This window comes from Paramisgurnus dabryanus, chromosome 14 (assembly GCF_030506205.2).
Source record: "Paramisgurnus dabryanus chromosome 14, PD_genome_1.1, whole genome shotgun sequence".
NCBI classification, from domain to species: domain Eukaryota; kingdom Metazoa; phylum Chordata; class Actinopteri; order Cypriniformes; family Cobitidae; genus Paramisgurnus; species Paramisgurnus dabryanus.
Window position 1 is genome coordinate 17462820 of NC_133350.1, and position 19837 is coordinate 17482656.

General features: G+C 37.7%; 1 protein-coding gene across 7 annotated transcripts in view; it reads left to right on the forward strand.

The window, feature by feature from the left end:
• The window catches only part of atp2b4 (ATPase plasma membrane Ca2+ transporting 4), a 94055-nt gene that overhangs the window by 39223 nt on the left and 34995 nt on the right, over positions 1-19837 (forward strand). For all 7 annotated transcript variants that reach the window (XM_065241387.1, XM_065241384.2, XM_065241386.1 and 4 more), the window contains exons 3-6: positions 12066-12263; positions 12855-13112; positions 13678-13803; positions 18724-18849. In XM_065241387.1, the coding sequence (XP_065097459.1) occupies positions 12066-12263; positions 12855-13112; positions 13678-13803; positions 18724-18849 (708 nt within the window). The remainder of the gene's footprint in view (positions 1-12065; positions 12264-12854; positions 13113-13677; positions 13804-18723; positions 18850-19837) is intronic.

Sequence of the window (19837 nt, forward strand, 5' to 3'; positions counted from 1 at the left end):
CGCCATTGGTCAAGCCACTAATCGAATATACGATCTGCAATAAGTAATTGAAAATACAATTTGCTATTTGCTAAAGCGTCAAGTTTAGCGTGATATAGGTATTTTGTGAAATTGTGACAAAATAAAAAATACATAGTAAAATAATAAATATAAAAAAGAATAATCAAAAATTTGTTTTTATAAGCCCATCCAGCCACTAGCAGTATTATCAGGACATTTACAGTAAGAATATTTGTGTGTATATTTTCTCTTTAAATGACCTATAAATTGATGCTGATTCACATTTAAATGTATCAAGGGTGTAAAGGTGACATTTTAAAAAGTGCAGATCTTATTCATTTGGCATGTGATTTTGTGGATAAGAGTAAAAATGCCATTTGAATGCCCTCTATTGCAAGTTGCCATGGCAGCAAAAGCACATCACAGCCCACTGTTATGTCCAAATGCAGGATTATATCTGCATTGATTTACTGATGATTAATTAATGCAGACATTTCTTTCTCATCTGAATAGCCTGATACATAAGCTAAAGGCTTGTGACTGTCACACATCACAAGCCTGTGCAGAAGGGCATAAATGCCTTACACAGATACAATTTCTATCACTTGACTTTTCAAATCTGAGCAGATTTTGAAACAAAGCATAACACAGTTGTTGACTTTGTAAAGAGCTAAAAATATACTATGCTTCACACACTACTCGGTTGTCAAGTTGTACTGAACAAAACAAACCGTCAGCTTTGCTAAGCCTGTTCGCCATTTCTTTTTTCATATCGTGACCCTGCACACACTCTTTCCTGTGACTGGTTGACCGCTGACCATCATGCACTACGTGCTTTCCTGAAAGTCGTTTCATAATACAGGTGTTAATCATGCTGGCTACAATATATACATATTGTGCATGTTTGTGATATGTGCGTGTGGAGTTTACTTGTCAAGAACCTCCCAAGAGTTCATGGTTACCACAGGGGAGTTTGGTGGTCTTTTTTCAAAGGGCACCTCATGCAGTGGATGAAGATTTTCCAAAACACCCACATGCATGGCACTGGCTTTAGATCTCCTTCACCTCTCTTTTTTATTAATGTTCACTACACTTATGAAATGAACACTTGATAGGCCTGCAAAGAATTTGCAAGTGCAGCTCTGAAATTTTCTAAAGATTTGAAACGTCGTCCTTCATGTTTGTCGCATTCACCAGCTGCATGTTTGTTAAATATTTTTACAAATTTGATTATACTTTTATCTTCCAATAAAAGCTCAATTAAAGGTGCTTAGAATGTAAAACTGTAGTTACCTAGGCATAGATGTATAATATGAGCTCGGTATATGGTAATGACATATTGAGCCTCAGACCCAATTTTTTTTCCTCATGTAAACCTTGTGCATGCAAAAGACAGCTGGAAAACATGCCAATCTCAATTTAACACCACGTTACTGTGACGTTACAGTCGAGATGGATTGTAAATTGACATGTTGAAGGATTAGTCCATTTTCTTAAAAGAAATTCAGATAATTTACTCACCACCATGTCGTCCAAAATGTTGATGTCTTTCTTTGTTCGGTCGAGAAGAAATTATGTTTTTTGAAGAAAACATACCTGGATTTTTCTCATTTAATGGACTTTAATGGACACCAACACTTAACAGTTTAAATACAGTTTAAATAACACAAAGACATTAATTAGTATCATTCGACATACAACAACATCGGAACGGTCCTCTTTCTCCACACTTCTAAAACTGGGGCGTAGTTTTGCATACGTCATCCATGACCTCTTGACGTGATGACGTATTTTGCAAGGTCGCACTGGCGCATCACAGGACCGGAGAAAGACGAGTAGTTGTCGTTTAAAAGTGCAAATAATCGTTTTGCTAGATAAGACCATTATCGAAACTGCAATTTTAAACTGCATTAAAACTGTTAAGTGTTGGGGTCCATTAAAGTCCATTAAAATTAGAAAAATCCTGGAATGTTTTCCTCAAAAAACATAATTTCTTCTCGACTGAACAAAAAAAAGACATCAACATTTTGGATGACATGGTGACGAGTAAATTATCTGGATTTTTTTTTTAAGAAAATGCACTAATCCTTTAAATCTCTGTTTAATTTTTGCACTTAGTAAAGCCACATACCTTCTATGTAGATATCAGAGAAAAATTTAACACATTATTTCAATGCATTCTTTGGCACCTTTACACTCAATTTTATCCTTTTTTAGTGTATAAAATTCAAGTTTTTTTCTTCTTTGCTGTATTTACAGAAAGGGAAACTCGAAGATGTACATAGTATCAGTAAACATTTCGTTATATCTATATGCCTTGCTAGAATGCAGTGAACAGTACTTCTTAAAGTTCCTGTAGTGCACCGTATTAATGGGTGTAAAGTGTGTAACAAAATGGCTTTTCTCCCCCCAGTGTTATAAAATGTAAAGCTAATTGAAGACCAGTCTTGCATGACATACTAAGACCTTTATTAAAACTACACCTCCTTAAATTCTAGAAGTGTTTTGCACAGTAAGAGCATTGTGTCTAATTTACATTTATACCATCAGAATGGGCAACCAAAGTGGGCTTTTTAATGGATTATAAGAGCTGTATTTTTATATATTCATTCAATATTTCCATGTCTATTTCATTCAAGGCTATCAGACTGTAGTTAAAAATATGGCTGTAACTTGCTGTATGAAAAATGTACTAGTAAAAGTAAAATTGCATGTTTTGTGGTGCAGTAGGAAAGCATTGCAAAAATTGAGTAACAATTGGTCACTATGAAACACTTCATTGACAAAGTGAAATAACCACCAGCAACAGCTAAATTACCAATAAAGGTTTAAATCAATGTTGTTTTTAATATCAGTGCAGTAAATGAGAAAGACGCCTGAAGATTCTAAGTGTATGAAAAAATAAAAAACAGAAAGTGGTTTAAAATGAAGCACAGAGTAAATGATCAGACTTTTTATTTTTGTTTAACACACATGCAATAAACTGTTGTGCTCCACGTTTCGATCATTGCATAGGTTTAACAATACAGTGTTTAATTTAGAGATGCCATTGTTTTGACAAACACACACATTTGGTGTAAAACCAGCATATCAAGAATTAGAAAAGATATGAGATGCTGTCCTGGTGCATTTAATGCAAGACTGAGGTGCAGTGATGTTGTGAGAGAATGATGGACGTGCTGTTCAGAGAGAAAGAGAGATTTTGTCTAGCTGTCGGGGGTGTGTCTGGCTGTTCTCCAGCAAGCCACGGCCCTTATGCTGTCCATGTGTTTTGAATTCCTCCCTCACCTCCCATCCTAGCCAAGAGGAGAAAACAAAATGCAGTCTTAAGGTGGAATCGGTTGTTTGAAAAAAAAAAAACGGTTCATCAAAAAATGTAAACTTCTGCTTCAGCATGAAATACAAAGAATATGAAAATTAATGTTTTTTTTCTTATTTCTACAATGAAAATTTCTACAATGACAGTACTGACCATAGAGGTCAAGTTACATAAACACCATCAAGCACCTGCAGGGCTGGACTGGGACAAAAAATTGGCCCTGGCATTTTGGCCCAGGCCGGCCCACTACATAGGATCACAAATCTTTGTGCAATCTTGACTACCAACTCCATATAATGATTAAGTAGAAAAGTATAAGAGCTGACACGTGACATTACAAAAATGTAAGCGGGGTAAAAAGCTTATGATAACTTATGATAACACTGAGACCTGATAAATTTACAATGAAGTCGCAGTCTCACGGCAGATCCACAAGTCTCATTACAGTGTGTGCTCAATATTTTGATAACTTTTTTCTGAACACCTTTTACCAATTTAAACAACAGTAATTTTAATAACTAACATTCAATTTTGTGTATATTTTTCCTGTTCACCCTATATAATGAGCTTTCTGCCCCGAATCAGGATTTCTTGTCTAATAGTCAAACCTCAATTTTGCAATTTCCATGCATGGCATCTTTCTTATGGACATCATATAATGAATTTCCAGCATGTTTGTTAAACTATTTTTTTTGTCCATTTTTAATTATAAGAACAAATAATTCTGCCCATCTTCGTTAAGGTGCTTTTTTCTCCAGCCAGTCATCGTTTACAATAATGTCTTACTTATAAATGCTTTATTTACATAATTAATGGTAGTTATTAAGATTAATTTGGTTTGGAATTAGTTAATATGTTTGATAAAAACTGTGATCAAAAGTTTGATGTAGCTTCCTAATAATTCTGCACACACTGTATTTCATTGCAGTGTAATCACTGTCATTTTGCAAGCAGCCATTGGTCTATCATTTGTGTTTTTGACTGCGTTTTATCAAGAGGATATCTAACGACAGTGATTTAAAAGCAGTTCTGCTTACCGCACGTCAACTCGCATCTCAGACGCACACTGACGTTGCATGCTTCATAAATAAGCCTGAAAAGTTGTGATTAATTTTGGCTAGCCAAATGTCAAATAAAAAGGACCAATGGGCTGCGGATTAGGTGTCTCCTGGGCTGGTCTGTCCGGAAAAAAAATCTTACTCTAACTTTTTGGGAAAATGCAGTACATAGCCACCGCGCCTTTTAGCACCATTAATGAGTTACGTGAAAACAGAAACAAACAAAGAAAGCAACGGCCTACGTTGCGCGATGTACGAGTGTTATGGGCTGGTCAGACAAAATAGTGTGAGATGTATGATATGTCGTGTGAATGATACTCCTCCTTGTGGACTGCATCTGACACAAGAAACAGAAGGGGAGGGGCGGAGCCTGTTAAGAGATGATTGGGCCAGCCCAGTGTCAGTATGGAAAATGAACCAATGGGCCGCTGTTTCTGCTTTTTGGGCCAGTCGTTGGCCAACGTCGGCCAAGTGCGTCGGCCCACCGGGCATTTGCCCGGTATGCCAGATTACCAGTCCAGCCCTGAGCACCTGTGCGCCATATTTTAAGCTTTTTAAATCTGAAACCATATGGTAGCTTTGTGCAAGGAGACAGAAATCCAAGTTGTTACAAACTTTTCCCTTTTGTATGTGAAAACATGATCACCTTGCTTGCCACATCAACTTGGACAAAGCTGTTGTTTGGTTTTAGACTTGACAATAAGCTGTGTGGAAGGCTGTTAAAATAGCATAAACATCTTGCGGTACTATACCAGCTGAAGTCTTACAATACCAAGTATTTGCCATGCAATATTGTGTTCATTTATTATTCAAATTTACAAAATATATAAAAATAGATAAATATTAACTGGCTATGTGTAAAAACTCAAAAACTCATACAATTGGAAGACGCAATTGCTCGAGTACTCGAACGTGGCATCGATGATCGATCACGAAAACGATGATCATGTGGCTTTATTTATTTATTGTGGATATGGCAGCATTTGGATGTCTGGTTAGTGTTACAAGCGCATGTGGTAGTAAAGACTGGGTCTGGAGATGCGTGTTTGACGTCGTGTTGAGCTACGCAGACCGGCGTATGACATCAGTAACATTGCCATGCGTGATTAATAAATAAACAGATAATTACGTGCACCTATGCCCTAGCAACCTGCCGATCCGCGCCATGCGCGGCAGCACGCCGATCGCGTGAAGCCGGCCACACCTCACAAACAGCATGTGCATTTGAAATAATATTTGGAGAAAATGTTCACACACACATTTATTTATTTATATATTATAATATTGTACTAATTGCAAGACCATATAGGATGTAGCGAGTCAAGAAGTATAAAAGTAAATCTATTTTACACAAAAGTCTGCCCTGTATTTCCTTCAGTCTCTATATGTGTCTTTTGTTTCTGTTTTGTGAAGTCACTTGTGTGTCAAGCTGAAATGCAGCCTGTTGTGCTTGGTTGTCAGTCTGGCCCTGCTGAGCTCTGCGGCCCTATTAATGATCTGCTCCATTGCCATCACAACCGTCACCTCTCTGCATCCTATTTCAAAGCCCTCACTTCCATCACCTTGACACCAGCCCCCCGGCAACAGTCTCCCAGCCATAGATGTGACTGCAGTTGTCTGGAGGCAGTCAGCTCCTCTTAGCATCTAGGGAATAAACAAATGAATAATATTTGGGTGCCTCTGTGTGATGATCTTCTGAACAGAGGCCGCCTTGTTATTAAGATGGACATTCACATTGTTTTATCCATTCCAGCTTTGTCTAAGACCTGGGCTTTCCTCAGGCCAGACAGAACTGTTGTTTACCTGATTTGCATGACCGGCTCCTCGTTTCCAAACTGAAAGCATTGTTTTCGACAGTGCCGTTCTTGGTGGTGCTTTTGTGAGTCAGATGATTTGTGGGAATACACCTGCCATACTGTTTTGCTACTGAACATTACATTTATGTATTCAGTTGATATAGAGCTATTGCTGAGAAAGTGGGTATGAAAAACAACATTTAGCCAAAATGAGAAACTCGGGATGATTTCATATGCCTTTGAAATGCTTAGTAACGGCATTTCCACTTGATATTCCACAGGGAAGGCAAGGATGCTTTTGCCCTAATTTTCAATCTCGTAAATGTCGACACATATACAAATCACTCACAGGCCGGCCTGGAATGGACCGTTAGTGCAGCAAGAGATAAATAGATGAGGAGAAATAAAGAGAGGTGCAATCTCTGGAAAATCAATTTTGACCTTCAGCTTGTTTATAGTAGAGGGCAAACAGAGGGGTTTCTTGATTACCGAACGCTGCCCCAGTAATAAAGAATTGTTTGGTGTTTATGAGACGTCTCAGACAGAATCAATGCAAAGAGTTTTGTATTTTCTGTGTTGCTTTTTGGGGGAAATGGTAAATAAGAGTACTACATTTTAATCAGTAAGTAAAGGCATATTTCAAAATGAAAATGCATTGGGGTATGAATTACTTTGTGAATGACGTGAGCTCCAATTTGGTGGAATTCTGCAAGCACGTGTTTTATGTCAGCCAGCTTATGAGCCAAATGACTAAGCATTAAACATGATTGGCTCAACCTGATTCATAACCAACATATGTAGCCCTGAATTCACAAACTGCAGACAGATCAGATATGAATGAGCGATTTCGACAGCAGGCTGTCGAAAAGACACTTTTTCAAAGCGGCCACATCCTGTCTGTTTTGCTAAATATATTATAAAACAGAGGAATTGGTTTTGGTGAGATCTGTGTGCGTGCATTGCTTTTCAAAAGATCTAGTTTCAACTGAAAAAAATACGATGTGAAAGATGAATGGAATTACAAAGCCCAGAGTATATTACATGTATGCAAACGTACGCGCACAGTCGAACATACAGCCTTGCAAAGTATAGTTTATCGTACGCAGACATTTAATGCATGCAAATTGCGACAAAATGCAGTGCATCTGCTGGGCTGCATATTACAATCTGCTGTAGGCACATGCACGACCTACGCATACAATGTTTTAAAAAATCTGCCGGTGAGCGAGGACTTCGCAAATAATCTTCTCATGACGGAAACTGTACGCGGCCCCTCACATACATGTAAAAATTGACTATACTCAGGCCTTAATATGATTCCCAACTATTCTCCTGATTTACTCTCAAAAAATCTAGAAAAGTAGACTATGATGTTGTCTTATAAACGCAGAATTTATTGAAGTTGCTACGTGCATTTTTTTTTTAATATAATGATGTGAGCTAGAAGTCAACTTTTCTGAGAAATCAACTTTTAAGTGGCTTAAACACTGTTGCGCTGTCACAACATTGCTCTCTTGATCTGATGATAAATGTCAGTTTCTGTTTCATTGTTAAGCCTGTGGAGGGTTTTCGTGCCAGTGATGCAAATTGTAGAAACAGCAGCTGTAATGAATTAGTCAATATGCTTTGTCCTCCACAAAGTCAGACTCTTATTGTATCTATATTCTGGTTCTTATCTAAAATCTCAGCTGCAACCTTTTTCATCTCTTTCCCCCTTGAGATCTTGCTGCAGTGTTGATCATGAACAGGCTGGTCAGTTGACACAGTCTGGGTCTTTTGAGGAGGATTGCGCACACGCTGTTCTTGCCTCTACTGATTTCTCTGTTTCATTATATATTTAGCAATACTGACGGGATGTTTCTGCTTTGAAAATGTGTCTTTTTTTAAAGCCTGCTGTTGAGATCACCTTATCATATCTGATCTGTCTGTAGTTTGTAACTTGGCAAGACACGTTTTTTACTTGTAGGGACCGGAAAAACAGAAAACCTATGCACAAGGCAGATATGTGCAACCCTGTGCAGATCTATGCACCTACATGCATACATGTAGGCACAATCTGTACACCAAGATTTTTTTTGCATTACAGGGAGCAATACAGACCCCTTTGCAGGGCGTATAATTCCAGATGATTTGTGCCAAGTTTCAAGACTTTTTGAGTATGTTAAGGCTCCCAAAACCTCCTGAAAACATAAAAAAATAATCAATAGGGCTTTGCACCTGGTATGGAAAAAAAAATTTCCACCGGCCGCTGTGGCTGGTGGATTTCAAAATCTATATATCTAATTAATAATACAAGATCTACAATATCGGTACTTAAGCAGTTTATTTAATCTTAAGTCTTAATGAAATACACTTACTCTCTTATAAACACACAAACCATAAACTGATATACATTTCAGTAAATGAGTAGGGCAGATTAAGTTAAACAAACACCTTTAAGATGTTTTCTTTTTATGTGAAATATAAGATCAGAACATACAGACCAGAACATTGTCAGACTTGTACACACTGCAAACTACTTTCGGTAGTGACAGCCACATTTAAATGCACGAGTGAATCCCCTAAATGTTTGTTTTATGTCTGCACGAAAATCTGATGATTGACAAAGAGATAACAATAGCAACGTTCTGCCGTCTCACGTGCTCATCTCTCACAGCTTTGACCAAAATAATTGAACAGCGTTGTTTTGCAATAAACCGCCATCTTGGCATTGTGTATGGCACGCATTTGTGAGGCTGATCCACAGCACAGTGTTGCCAGGTCCTCGTCTTTTTTGTACTTATATACCGCTTTGGTGCTTAACCGTTTATGGCTTTTGGCTCATGAAGCAATCAAGTTTTTGGTGTTATTAAAGTGTGAACATGCCTGTACAAATATTTTGATCGTTGAGATAAAGCATTTGGATTTATTTCGGTTAATTATTAGATTTTTCTTGTTCGCCGTTTTTTTCGTGCAAGATTGTGCAACACTAGTCAGCAAACCTGCTGTTTTTTTCTGAACCACGCATACAGAAGAGTTTTCCCCCCTTCTAGGCATTTATTTTTTCAAAAGAGAGACCTGTCATGTACATGAGGCATGTTTAAACACTTTATTAACTACTTGTCGTTCAGTTTATGTACAGTGTTTCTGCAATGCAGTTGTCACTACCTGCATTTTGCAGGAGTTAATTTGGTTTTAGAATGCAGTTGTCAGTCCCATAAATTACTGAACTGTGTGTGTACAGAACAGAATTAAGCATTTAAAGGTGAAGTGACAACCGATTAATATGCATGCGTGTACGGGACAATCGTAAACTAACTAATCGCGGGCATCCATGTCTGCTTTTCTCCATCATTCTTAAAAAAAAAACTTTTTGACCTTCGCCTCTTTGTCCACTGGCTCCTCCTGAGATGTTTTCTCTGCAGACCTCTTTACGCCTACGATGTGACGCCACATTTTTTGAAGGTGTGGCTCCTCTAAAAGTGTCCGGGTAAACAACATACTATTTTTATTTACCGGCCACGGTGGCCGGTAGGTGAAGCAAGTTTACCCGCCAAAATCACCCACATTTGGCTGGTGGCGGGTGCTGATTTCCATCTCTGCTTTGCATATACATTGGAGGCCTCTGGCCCTATTAACTCTTTCTCTGCCATTGACGAGTTATCTCATCAATTGAGATAAAACATTTCCCTGCCAATGACGCTTCGTTGATGAGTTTTTACGTTAATCTATAATATCTATTATCCACTAGGTGGTGCTCTTACTCAGTTTATAAACAACTAAAGCATCAGCTAATCCCACAACATTATAAACTCTGTGTATGTTTTAATCATCATTCTGATTTTGATCTCTAACAAAAGTCCTTAACAAAAATGCAATTATTTCAGCTTTTTGCTCAATTTTTTTTTAAGAAACTACCCATATTTGGTAGGTTATACAAAGAGAAAAAATGAAGATAGCGTTAAACACACCCCCTTCATGTGCACACGCACTAACCCCCCACCCCCAAATCCTTCTTGTCGTTTATTGGCTGGAACATGTTTGTAATGTTTCGTGGTTGTAGGCTGTGCCACTTTGTTTTTGTTGCCGTTTGTGGAGCCTGGGCTGTCTACAGAGACCACGTTTTTTTTACAGTGTGTTCAGGGGATAGGCAGCTAGCAAATAGTGAGGAGATGTTTGCTGCATGCAACAAAAAAAAATTGTATGGCCTAAAACGCGTGAATTCGCTTCGAGCGACATTTTTTTTTTTGCGTAAACCTTCCCAATCCCCCTTGTACTAGTTTCTGGTTGATTACATCAAAGTCTAAAACTCATTCAATATTCTGGGCTTATCGGCTACAAGCACTCCTGCTCTCAACACTGATGAATTGTTTCGACGCTCATATAAAGCTTGACACACATCCATGATAATCCACCTGAAATGCAGGAATATCTGACTGCGTTTATTGTGCGTGTACTTAAAATAATAACCTTCTGAAGGTGTCTGATTACTGTTCCAACAACGCCCACCGCAAAAGCAAACTCATGCTTAAATGAAGGTTGACAGAGCATGTTGGTTTTAAGATTCATCGCTTCCATCCAGGCAGGCTCAATTGTTCTCGTATTAAATGAAGCAGGGTGTGCTATCAGTCTGGCTGGCTTTTTTGTAATGGTTGTTTTGAATTGTGCATGCAGAAAAGCAAATGACAATGTGCCTTTTATTAATACAACTTATTTGTCTGCGACCACTTTGGTCCAAAATGCAAACGAGCCACAAATAAGGTGGTACATGTAGTGTCAGGCATCTTGTCAGGCAGGTGTATACACGCCAGTCAGTGATTTTGCTAACACGTGTGTTTTTAAAGCTGTGTGTGTGTGTGTGTGTGTGTGTGTGTGTGTGTGTGTGTGTGTGTGTGTGTTATATACAGTACTATGCAAAAGTCTTTGGCCACCATTACTAGCTTTGTTGTTTTAGCAAAGTTTTAATGTCCATCCATATATTTTTTTAAAGATACAAACAGAAAATACAGGAAATGTGTACACACAGTTAAAATCAAAACAAATTTCAGAACTAAATGTCTTCTTCAGGCATCAGTCAGTATTAAGTGTGGCCTCTCTTGGCACGAAACACATCTTGAGCTTTTTGAGGAGACTGAAGTCCTGAAGTCATTCCATTAGAATGAGAAATTAGGATTTAATTTCATTTAGGTTTAAGAGATCCTACAGCTGCCTGCTATTGCTCAAGTGAAAGGGGAGTTTACCCTAAATACTTGACACTTCAGCTTATACTTTTATACTGTTTGTAATACTACATACACATTTTCTGTATTCTCTGGTTGAATTATAAAAAAGAGACTGAGAAATAATTATATAATCACTTTACAGTTGCAAAAACAAGACAGTGAGTCCACAGTGATGACATATTTTTGTTGGCCAACCCGGAGGTTAGCGGGACACTCTTACATGTTTTGTCCAACAAGTTAATCTTCACAGACGAATCTTTAAAAATTTTATTTAAGTGTAAATGTGTTTACTAGAAATATAAAAAGCTCAATTTTGCTTTCAAAATTAATAAATATTGTGTCATAAACATTTGTTAAACACACCTTATTTTTTGCAATAATCCAAATGTCTATGGAAAAAATAAATAGGCTTTTTTATCTTCCAGGTTAGCCTACAAAAATACATCATCCCTCCGGTACTCTATAAAGCATTATCACTCGAGTAGGAGTGTGAATTGGCTGCAGGCGTTTATACAACAGATCAACTGAACAATAAATAAAAAATAAATCAAATACATACATAAAGAAGCGTAATATATCACAACAGAATTTCATTGATTTGCATTCAGAGATGTCTGTTTACAATGGCAATATTAGCTGTTATGCATATTTCAGAATCTGACCTTTAATGTCTTTTTTGTACCTTTTGCAGGACTCTCTGGTAACCCTACTGATTTGGAAAAACGCCACGCAGCGTTTGGTCAGAACTTCATCCCCCCAAAGAAGTCCAAGACTTTTCTTCAGCTAGTGTGGGAAGCCCTCCAGGATGTCACCCTCATTATTCTGGAGGTGGCAGCTCTTATTTCCCTCTGCCTGTCTTTCTACCACCCGTCAGGGAAAGGCCACGACAGTGAGTGCTGCCTTTAACAAATTTTTCAATCTGTTTGAACATTATTATTGTTAGACTTCCATATCTCGAAACCAAAGAAACAATCATTAAAGCCTTTTATAGAGCTCCAGGCTTTTATTGTTCAGGGACCAGTGTGATTTTGTTTTGTTTTGATCCAGATTTTTGTAAGTTGCTCAACATTTTTGGCGTCTTAAGTTTTAATTACAGCCCCATTTGGGACTGTTATTCAAAAAATCCAATTTGAGTGCCGGAAAACTTGAATTTGGCTTCTTCCTATTCTCCATATGGCTGAAACCACAAGGCTGACCTTAGACTGTCATCCAATTCTCCAGAAGGAAATTAGGTCAATGAAGTGTAAATTTGTGATCTGGCAAGAGAAAGTCTTTCTGAAGAAGAGATGCCATCAAAACATAAGCGTACAGCTGCTGTTGATATTGCTCTGTTTCCTAATGGCCTCTAAAGGTTAAATGAACCTTTCAATGGCTTCTATTTAGCTTGGATAGTTGAGATGCAGATTTTGTATAAAAAGGATATTTTAGGCATGTAAAGGGTGTTACGATTTATTTCCTTTTTGCGTTTATGTGATTCCAGGCTGTGGAGAAGCAACTGGAGGTGCTGAGGATGAGGGTGAAGCTCAAGCAGGCTGGATCGAAGGTGCTGCCATCTTGTTCTCTGTAATCATTGTGGTGCTGGTGACCGCTTTCAACGACTGGAGCAAAGAGAAACAATTTCGTGGGCTGCAGAGCCGCATTGAGCAGGAACAGAAGTTCACGGTCATTCGCAAAGGCCAGGTCATCCAGATACCTGTGGCTGAAATCGTTGTAGGTGACATCGCACAAATCAAATATGGTGAGAGTTCACATCTGAAGACATGAGTGATGAGTTACGCTTAAACTTACTGTACCCGTTGATTTTTCTCCACAGTGTAATTGATCTAGAAGTAACAAGTCACATTGGGGCATATTCTGTGCTGGTTTTTCATTGCACGTGCAACATTGAAGTCATTTCCTGTATTGCGGTCACTGTATTCAGTGATCTTTAGTAGAGCTGTGGTATTTATAAAACATTGGTTTCCCCCAGAACCTTTTCTTTAATCCTTAGAGGCGTGTTGCTAGGTGAGTCCTCCAGCGGTTGTGACAGATCATATGTGACTGTTGGTCTTCCTTAGATGCAAAACATGGCCCATGACTCACGCTTACCGGCTTGCGTGAGTCATTGTACTGATGCTCATGATGCCTGCAATGTGGGCGATGCGTGGGGGTCCAACAGCCACATGAGAGATCTGTCATCATGATCACCAAACCAGCCTCTGCTCCTTTTCTCTTGTTGAATCTTTCTTTGCAGCTCTTCTTCTCTTTTTAAACCCATCCATGTGCACTAAGCAATCCCTCACCACCCTGTTCTGTTTCATCAGGTGACCTTCTCCCAGCTGATGGTATCTTGATCCAGGGTAATGACCTGAAAATTGATGAAAGCGCTCTGACTGGGGAGTCTGATCATGTCCGCAAATCTCTGGAGAAGGACCCCATGCTACTTTCTGGTAAGACGGCGTGTTTGTTTTGCTTGTTTTTACCCTTCAAATTGCACTAACTCTCCTATTATACATGTGTTATTCAAAGGTTTCTGGAAGCCTTGAGGTGAGCAAATAAACTTGTACTCCTAGAGATCCCTGAACAGATTTGCTCTTGTTTTCAGTGAAGAATCAATAACGCAAGCAGTAGTAGATAGGGATGTCACGGTACCAAAATTGTTGTAGTCTGTATTGATACCAGTAAAAAATTCTTGGTTCTATCAGGGTTCCCACAGGTCCTTGAAATCCTTGAAAGTTTGTGAATCTGGGGAAAAAAAATTCAAGGCCCTGGGAAGTTTTTTAAAATATACATACATAGATACAGGTACATAGAAATTAGGGCCGGGACTTTAACGCATTAAGATTAATTAATTACACAAAAAAAATGTTTAACGCATTTTAATCGCACTTATTTTTGCACCGCGGAACATTTCTCATTCGATGAGTTTCGGTGGACCGATTATACTGGAGCACCAACTAGCGTTCATGACTTCAGACAACAACAAACCACAGTGAACATGAATGAAGAAGCTGATGAGATCGCTTTGGTTGGCCCCATGGATGGGAAATTATTTTATAAAAAATGAACGGATGGAAGCGTCGATAAGAGCATGGTTGTGTGTAAGCTATGCAACAAGGAATTCACATATCACCCGCAGCACATCGAGCCTCAAGTATCATCTCAATGCAAAACATATAGCAGCTAGCGTGGACATTAGCCCGACTCCGGGTACAACGACTTGGTTGAACAAAAATAAACAATATTTTGTTGCTTAAGATTATGTATTCAGTCATTATTCATGGTATACTAAAAATCCATGTGAAAAAATAACTTCTCAATGTTCTCATGTCAAATATTTATATATGATTAAAATGTGATTAATTTCGATTCATTAATTACAAAGCCTCTAATTAATTAGATTAATTTTTTTAATCGAGTCCCGGGCCTAATAGAAATACATAGAAAGTGCTTGAATCTGTTTTATGCAAGATGTTTTCTGGAAATAAAATGTAGTGTAGGATAATATCATAAAAATTTTTGACTTTTTAAGCACACATGCTAAACTGTTTGCTTTAAATCCTTATATCTTCTGTATGGGAATGTTGATTCATACCAAACTGCTTTTTTGCATAGTTGTGTTTGAAAAATGAAAATGTCTCGGGTTACGTATGTAACTGTTGTTCCCTGTGAAGGGAACGAGGCGCTGCGTCTCCCTTGCCATACTTCCTTCGTCCCTGTAACGCAGTCTTTGGGAATATTTCAGATAGCGATATACTTCGGGCTTCGCGTTACCCTGTCTTTGTCGTTAAGCCTCACCATTGGTTGAATTTGATATACACATTCAGATGCACTTACCCTTGGAGGCTTCCCCAAAGTGTCACCGACCGCAGTGACGCAATGCAAGTTCCCTTTAAAAGGGAACTGTAACAATGTATCTTTAAAGGTAACACAATGTAACCTTGCTCTCACTTGAAATTTGTCCTTGAATTTGAAGTTAACTAAGGTGTGGGAACCCTGTTCTATGTACCAATTTCGGTGCCAAAGCAAACAGAAAAACATGCTAATTAAACAACACACTATTTTATTTATTTTATTATAAAGTTAAACGTCAATATAACATAAAAATATAAAAGCATTGCCATTCTGTTTTTACTTTACATTTATACATCAAGTATAAAATGTTTTTGTTGCTGAAAAATTTCAGCAGCTGTTGTCTGTGTGTGTTTGGGGTCCTTCATGCTGATAAACAATGTCCTCGGTCTGCTGCTTTAAAAGACAAATACAATAAATTTAGTAAGTCAACTGGTTGAACAGATGCATATTGGTTTATCCCCAGACACTTCGCTCGTTCTCTCGGTAATCTGCCTTAATCTTAAGCAGCCTTTTTTTTTAAAGCACACCTTGAAAATCTGCCATTGCTAGTTCAATCATTTGCTTGAGCATCCTCTACTCTCATAAAAATGTTATATTGTAACTAATAATGATGGCTTGTTTTGTGATTGAGATGTTACTGGAGTAACAGGCTGTGAGAGAGAATGACTTTGCACGTGATTACTTATGTGTGACATGTCGGCTGAGGAAAAATTTCATAGTGTTGTTTCAGCGGTTACTGTGGTGAAGTAATGCATAACAATCAGGTGTCTCAGTGTTCTCATACTCCGTTTGTCAGTAGTCATGTAACATCATTTGTCCAATTCGATTTAAGAACCAGACTGCTTTTAAGGGGTCAGCAGGTTGTCTGGTATGCATATTTCCATTTAACATTACTTGGTTAAGTACCGTTTTTTCAGCATGCAATGGACCCATTATATGTTTGTTCATACATTTTTTTGTTGTAAAACTAAACAAAAATCAGTGTCCAAACTAGTTTTAATACAATATCCTGATTCACTACAGTAGACATATAATGTTGATATATAAGTTTAAACTGGCATGTATATTTGAAGAGTTTTGTTGCAAAACGAGATAACACCGTTTTTAACATTTTTGTCAAAACATGTTTATTATTATTTTATCATGTTATTATTTTGTTTTATGGTGTCACTTAGCTGTATTTTTTAAGTTATGAACGTTTAAATTAGGGATGCACCGATACCACTTTTTTGGAATACGAGTACGAGTACTTGCATTTCAGTACTTGCCGATACCGATACAGAGTACTTAATAAAACATGATTTAAATTTACAGGTAACAGCTTAGTCACTATAGCAAATAGTCATATAATTTAACAAAAAAACAAGGGACTAGTTTTCCAGTTTGTTGTAAACTCTGCCTCTTTGGACAACACGAGGCATTAACCCCTTACACGCCGCTCAAACGTAGACATTTCTCAGACCGTGGTATCGATCCCTGGTATCGGGGGACTTTTAACGAGTACGAGTACTTTAGAAAATGTGGTATCGAGGCCGATACCCGATACCAGTAACTGTATCGGTGCATCCCTAGTTTAAATCAAAACAAACCAACTGCAGTTGAATTGATATTAATTGGAATGCACCACCAAAAAAACTAGATTTCTGAAAAATAAAATAAAAAACGGATTTATCTCGTTTTGCAATGAAACTCTTCATTTGTAGAAAAAGCCAAAAATACATTGCATGGGTCAAAATTATCGATTTTTCTTTTATGCCAAAAATCATTAGTATGTTATGTAAAGATCCTGTTCCATGAAGATATTTTGTCAATTACTTACTGTAAATATATCAAAACATTATTTTTGTAAGTGGATGCAGCAAAATCACAAACAAAATTAGCCAAAAACTCGCCTACAAACTTGATCTTGTTGCTACCTGCTCCTAGCCGCTCTTTGGGGATTTCCCATTCAAGTTTGCTTTATATGTATAGCGGTAAGCCAGTAGAGAGCGATAAAACAAACCTTTTCATTAATAATATGTGTTAGTGATGCGTGGATCGTCTTATAACCCAAGTAAAGAAATTGTCACTTTGGGGGGGCAGGTTGGGGCGGGTCTTTAAAAACAAAATAAAAAAACATGTATGTTGCGTGCAATTCCCTGTAGCCTATATTAAATATTTGGAAATACATATTTTCATATTTTATTAGGTTTTTTAATAAGGTTAAATTACGTAGGCCTACGTAGCAGTAGCAACGTAACTTGATATCCCCAAACATTTGGCCTCACGTCACGAAAGCAGCAAGCAGCTTGCACTGCCAGCCACAATAACAAAACAAACAGAAATAAAAGTTAAGATGAAAGACGAGGTTCGGGAGAAATTAACGTTAGGAATTTGTGAATGGATAATACAAACGCTGCTTTGTGAATGTTAAAAATGTCCTATCTCTATATTAAAGGAGCATTTCACCCGTGGAAACATTAATCTTTATTAAAAGTGGATCATATTTTCAGTCGAAATGTAACATAAATGTAGAATTTGGTGCCTATTTGACAGAAAAAAAGGAGTGTTTGTAGTCTCACCCCCTCTACAAAGATATAGGACTTCTTTCAATGATGCAAAATGATGATTTTTACATCATTGAAAGAAGGAAGTGCAACACTGAAATCCATATTTCTCCCGTCTCTGGGGAAACAGAGGGAATGATGCATGACCAATCAAAAACATGACTGGGTTTCTAACTATACAAAGCTTAATGCAAATGGGTGAAGTGTCCCTTTAATATGACCATGCTGGTTTCTATGGTTAATAAGCTGTTGTTGCCAGTTTACAGGGCGATTTAATCTAATGGCTGTTTCCAAGCATTTTTAGGCTGAAATAAAGCCTCTTTTCATTTACAAATGCCTAGTATGTCTATTTTAATGGTTGTTTAACAGTTGTGCGAGGCGGGTTGGGTCAAATATTTCATAAAAGAGGGAAAAAACCCAGACCCAGGCATCACTAATATGCGCTGCTATAAGGACTTCTTTGGAACTTTGAACTTTAAATGTGATTTTTTTATATTTCATTTTTTTACAAACCATGCATCAATATATTTCTTATTTATTTAGCTTTTGGATGATGTATAAATCTAATTTTAAGAAATTGACCCTTATGACTGGTTTTGTGGTCCAGGGTCACATTTGACTTCAGCTCACGTAAAGATCGTCCTCCCACAGTTGAAAGGCAGGTTAGGGGAATTGAAGATGCCTCAAACTCAGCTTTTGTAGAGATTAACTGGTTCTTGCCATGAATATAGCCATAGATGGAGTTATTGCATAATTAATAAATAAATAAAGATAAATATGTAAATGTAAAGCATGCTAAATCCCTTAATGTAAATGTAAAGCAACCTGCAATTTACGATTGCATTATGAAGGGGAAAAGTTACAAATTGTATCACAACAAAAATGCACCATTAGTAATAGCACAGGTATTATATTCGTAACAACTACTAATGTCCAATTGTATGGTTGTGTTTCTCTTGCTTTGTTCAGGGACTCACGTGATGGAGGGATCTGGCAGAATGGTGGTCACTGCCGTGGGCCTGAATTCTCAAACTGGAATAATTTTCACCCTCTTGGGCGCTAGCAGTGAGGATGAGGAGAAGAAGGTGAAGAAAGGTGAGAGTCTTGCATGCTTCATTTGATAATATCCTCTCTGAGTAAAGCAGCCTAACTCGGTAGTTGCAAGGTTCACCTACCATCAGCCGGAGGTAAGAGCCATTTAAGAGATTTGCTGGACAGTTTTCTCTTGCCATAAGTGTCTGCTACTCTGAATTCCTCTGGCAAGGTTTAAATTCAAAAACTGTTTAAGGGAATAGTCACAGTGCATCAGTTGAGACAAATTCACAACAGTAGGAAATTGACTCCGAAGGGCAATTACAGTCAATCTTCAAAGTTTTGGTTTTTAAAATTTATAATCATGTTTTTCTTTTCGCTCGAGCTAAATTGAGCTCCTCGTTCCTAATTGACAATTATTAAGGAAAAACAATATCAGGCTGATTTTGTATTCAGAAATACAAACACTTTGTGAACTCCACGCACCACACACAATAAAAAAGGATGATTGATGATGAGCAGTCGGGATAACGCAATCATTGCCGTCCCGTTGTTTTCATCATCAGTTACAAAGTCAATATGTCCCTTCTGTATGCACAATCTGTGACTGGCTTTCCTAGTACACAAGGGGTGTCAAATATTTACCTGACAACACCGGTTGCAAAAAATTCTGAAAAACCTTTACGAGATTACGAGTCTACATTATGATCAGTTTTGAAGAAAAAAAAATGTATGACTAAATTGTAAGACAAGTCTAAACCATTTATGCAACCAGCCACTGCTGTCACCTGTACCTCTCTGATGGGTCTAAATCAGCAGTTGGTCAAGCCTAACTGTTTGACCCTCTGTTCTGTCATGGCCTAAAGTCATAGGCAATGTCAAAGGAACACCTCAAAAGCTTTTGTGAATTGTTTAAATATTTTGACTCATCTTTGTGACTTTTCAGACAATTTTTATTAGACTTAATTGCTTCATTTTTCATTTCTCCTTTAAAGAATAATCTTTCTGTTGACAGACCGATTTGTTGATGAAAATGAAGGTCAAAACAAAA